Raw genomic sequence first — 3,212 nt, forward strand, 5'->3', positions numbered from 1 at the left:
CATTTCCCGCATGTGCTGGCTGAGTGGCCATGGGCAAGACCTATTATTTGGCGTCTCGATTAGAATAATGGAGAGTGGCAGTGGCCCAGGAACTACAGCCTGGTATTTTTGGAAACTAAATGGGAGAATTTTGTAGTTTGGCTAACAGGCATTGCCCTAGAAACGCTGAGCACCGTGGTCAATGGCAGTGTTTATGCCATTTACAAAAGACTCAGAATTACAGTGTAAGGGGTGAGGGCCATGTGCAGAAGTCACCAGGATGCTTCTGGGTGGCATAGTTTAACGTGTCACACATTAGCAGCTGCAAAAGCCTTTTATTATTTCCAAACGCCACAACCAAAGCAAGAGACAAGTGATATTGCTTATATTGGCAGGATGTCTTCAAGTACCAAAAAACCACAGTATATTCCAGCACAAGAAAAATGCACAATTGTACACCAAAGACACAGCATATTATAAGAATTCATTGGGGAGTTGTTGGGCGGAGGTGGGGGCAGCGTGAGGGCAGCCAGACAGCAGAGTGTGAAGTTCTCTAGGGCAGGAAGGGATCTGACGGGGCCGGGTGGGGCGCAGTGATGGGCGTCCAGCAGATGCCGACAGTGCTGGTCAGCAGAGCCTGCCCTGTGCTCACGGGGATGAGATGCTTTGCTTGATAAGGTACAGCCACTGAAAGCTGGGTCACCCCAACTTTCACACCACGCTGAAAAAAAGGAGCAGTGAACCAAGAAATTTCTGTCTCACAGCTCCGGAGATCAGGTGATAGAAACACAGCTACGGGGAGCAGAAACAGAGCTTCGGAGAAAGCCACGGGCATTTCCAGTTTCTGAAACTCTCTGAAACTATAGGAAAGCCATTTCTTGAGGCACGTGCCCTCCCATCCGTGATTCCCTCTCTTGCTTTAATGACAGAAAAGGAATAATAGGAAAAAGGCTTTTTTTTTTTTAAAAATAGGGAAATTTATACCTTTAAACAGCAAGGTATCAAAATGCTTTGTACACAGGTATACGGTGCTGATTTTCCAAAGCACTATCTCTGTCTTTCATTAGAATTTTGAAAGCTGCCTTAGATTTAATGCATAAGAACCTGACAGCAGTAGCAGCAGCAGCCAAATTAGAAGCAGGTCACATCCCTATGCTAGTTTTCGGGGGGAAGTCTGGGGGGTTGAGGTGGGGAGCAAACATAGCATCGCTTCCTCCACACAGAGCTCAATATTTTTTAGACAACTGCTTTACAGTAAAGAGGGTTATGGACTAGAAACCCAGTCTCTTCTGAAATAAGGACAAGACCATCTGAGCAGCTGACAGCCAGAACCGTGACAGGTTTGCTGGGGAGACATTCGAATCCCTCTCAGAGCCAACGAAAACCCTTCTGTCTGGTCTGGCTTGTGGCAGGGAGGCATGGGGAGGACGCAGGAGGGAGCCGGTGGGCGTTACAGACCCCGAGTGCATGGACATGAATGCAGGCAGCACCCCGAGCCGCCCTCACTGAGTCCTACTAGGGCGTCTTTGGGAAATCAGTGACTTACCCACCTCAGAGTCCTGCGAGAAAGCCCGTTATGTACCATTTTCCCCTTCGAAGGCTTTGCAAGTGTGAAGACAAAAGACCTACCGATCATGGCTGTCGACCTATTTTAAGTCTACCCAGGACTTCTCTACCCCCTCTTCTTTCTTCTAAACACCTTGCTTGGCTGGTTGGGGGCTCGCCCGCGACGGAGCCGCTGGTGCCCACTCCCTCGGCCTGCGCCCTAGCCCAGGTTCATGGCGTCACAGCTGCAGAGGATCTCCCTGAATGTGTTCCGCAGCTCCAGGCTCCGGAAGGCGTAGATGAGCGGGTCGATGATGGAGTTGCACATGATGAGGACCAGGTAGGTGTTGAAGTGAGCGGCGTAGCAGACGCAGTAGGGGTTGGTGGGGCAGGTAATGATGAGGATGAGGTGGAGGAAGAAGGGGGCCCAGCAGAAGACGAACACCCCCAGCAGGATGGTGATGGTGACAGCCCCCTTCATGCATGAGTGCTGCTGCGGGGCCGCCCCGTCGGCCGGGGGCAGCGCCGCGATGCGCTGGGCGTGCAGCCGGGCGAAGAGGAACATGTGCACGTAGAGCGTGCCCATGAGCAGCAGCATGGCGAAGAACATGGTGATGAGGCACACGATGACCATCTTGCTCTCGGAGTAGACGATGAACACCACGCCGCAGACGCTGCAGCATGCCCAGATGGCCGCGATCCAGGCGAGCGCCTTCCGCACGGTCATGATGCTGTGGTAGCGCAGCGCGTAGAAGATGGTGACGTACCGGTCCACGGCGATGGCCAGCAGGTTGCAGATGGAGGCCACCAGGGAGATGCAGATCAGGGAGTCGAAGATGTTGTCCATGTGCTGGATGAACCGGTCCTCGAAGGTCAGGTAGTTGCTGTTGACGATGGCGATCATGACGGTCTCCAGGGCGTTGGACACGCTCACCAGCATGTCGGCCACCGCCAGGCTGCAGAGGAAGAAGTACATGGGTGAGTGCAGGTTGCCGTTCCTGACCACGGCCAGGATGACCAGGATGTTCTCCAGCAGGCTGACGATGCCCAGCGCCAGGAAGACTTCGGGCTTGATGAAGACCTGCTCGCAGAACCCACCGCTGCTCTGGTTGCTGAGGGAGGGGGCGGTGAGCTGCTCTGAGCTGTTGGGCAGGGTTGGCTGAGCAGACAGCAGGCAGCACGAAGCGTTCATTGCTCCAGACGGGTGGGAGCAGGGGCTCCGGCAGCGTCCGGAACCTGCTGCTGCTGACGGCCGGGGATCTCCCTCCGGGTGCTGGGGGCCGGTGCCCGTGCAGTCCGGACTGAGGGAGAGGGAGGGAAAGTCAGCTGCGACGCAGCCCAGAGAACTTTCCCTCGCTTCTCCAAGACGAGCAGTTTTACGGACACTCTTCGTGTCGTCGTCTTCCTTCCTTCCTTCTCACCCCTTTCCACCCCCCCAGCTGGGAATGGAAGACCTGCCACCGGTGGCCAGAGTTTCAGCTGTTTTCATAGCAGGACCGGGCCCGTGGTACCTGTTGCTAGAAGTGAGGGGGGAGCACTCAGGCTTCACGGCCGGGCTGCGGACACACTCCTCCTACTTCATCTGCAGCGCGGAGAGAGGACCACTGAACATCACTCTGGCGCCTCTCTGACTGACCACGGCGCCCACGTGGGCTGGGAGCTTGAGCAGCGGGCTGGTGCCCTCTGCC

The 3,212-nt window shown here is 55.3% G+C and overlaps 1 protein-coding gene across 1 annotated transcript; it reads right to left on the reverse strand.

The window, feature by feature from the left end:
• Positions 1-1,744: 1,744 nt before the first annotated feature.
• On the reverse strand, positions 1,745-2,716 carry MC3R (melanocortin 3 receptor; the record flags this gene model as incomplete). The annotated part of the gene is made up of 1 exon (XM_080814475.1): positions 1,745-2,716. One exon carries the CDS (start codon positions 2,714-2,716, stop codon positions 1,745-1,747), a length of 972 nt encoding a protein of 323 aa, XP_080670601.1.
• Between the last annotated feature and the right edge of the window lie 496 nt (positions 2,717-3,212).

Source organism: Martes martes (genome assembly GCF_963455335.1).
Source record: "Martes martes genome assembly, chromosome: 9".
NCBI lineage: Eukaryota > Metazoa > Chordata > Mammalia > Carnivora > Mustelidae > Martes > Martes martes.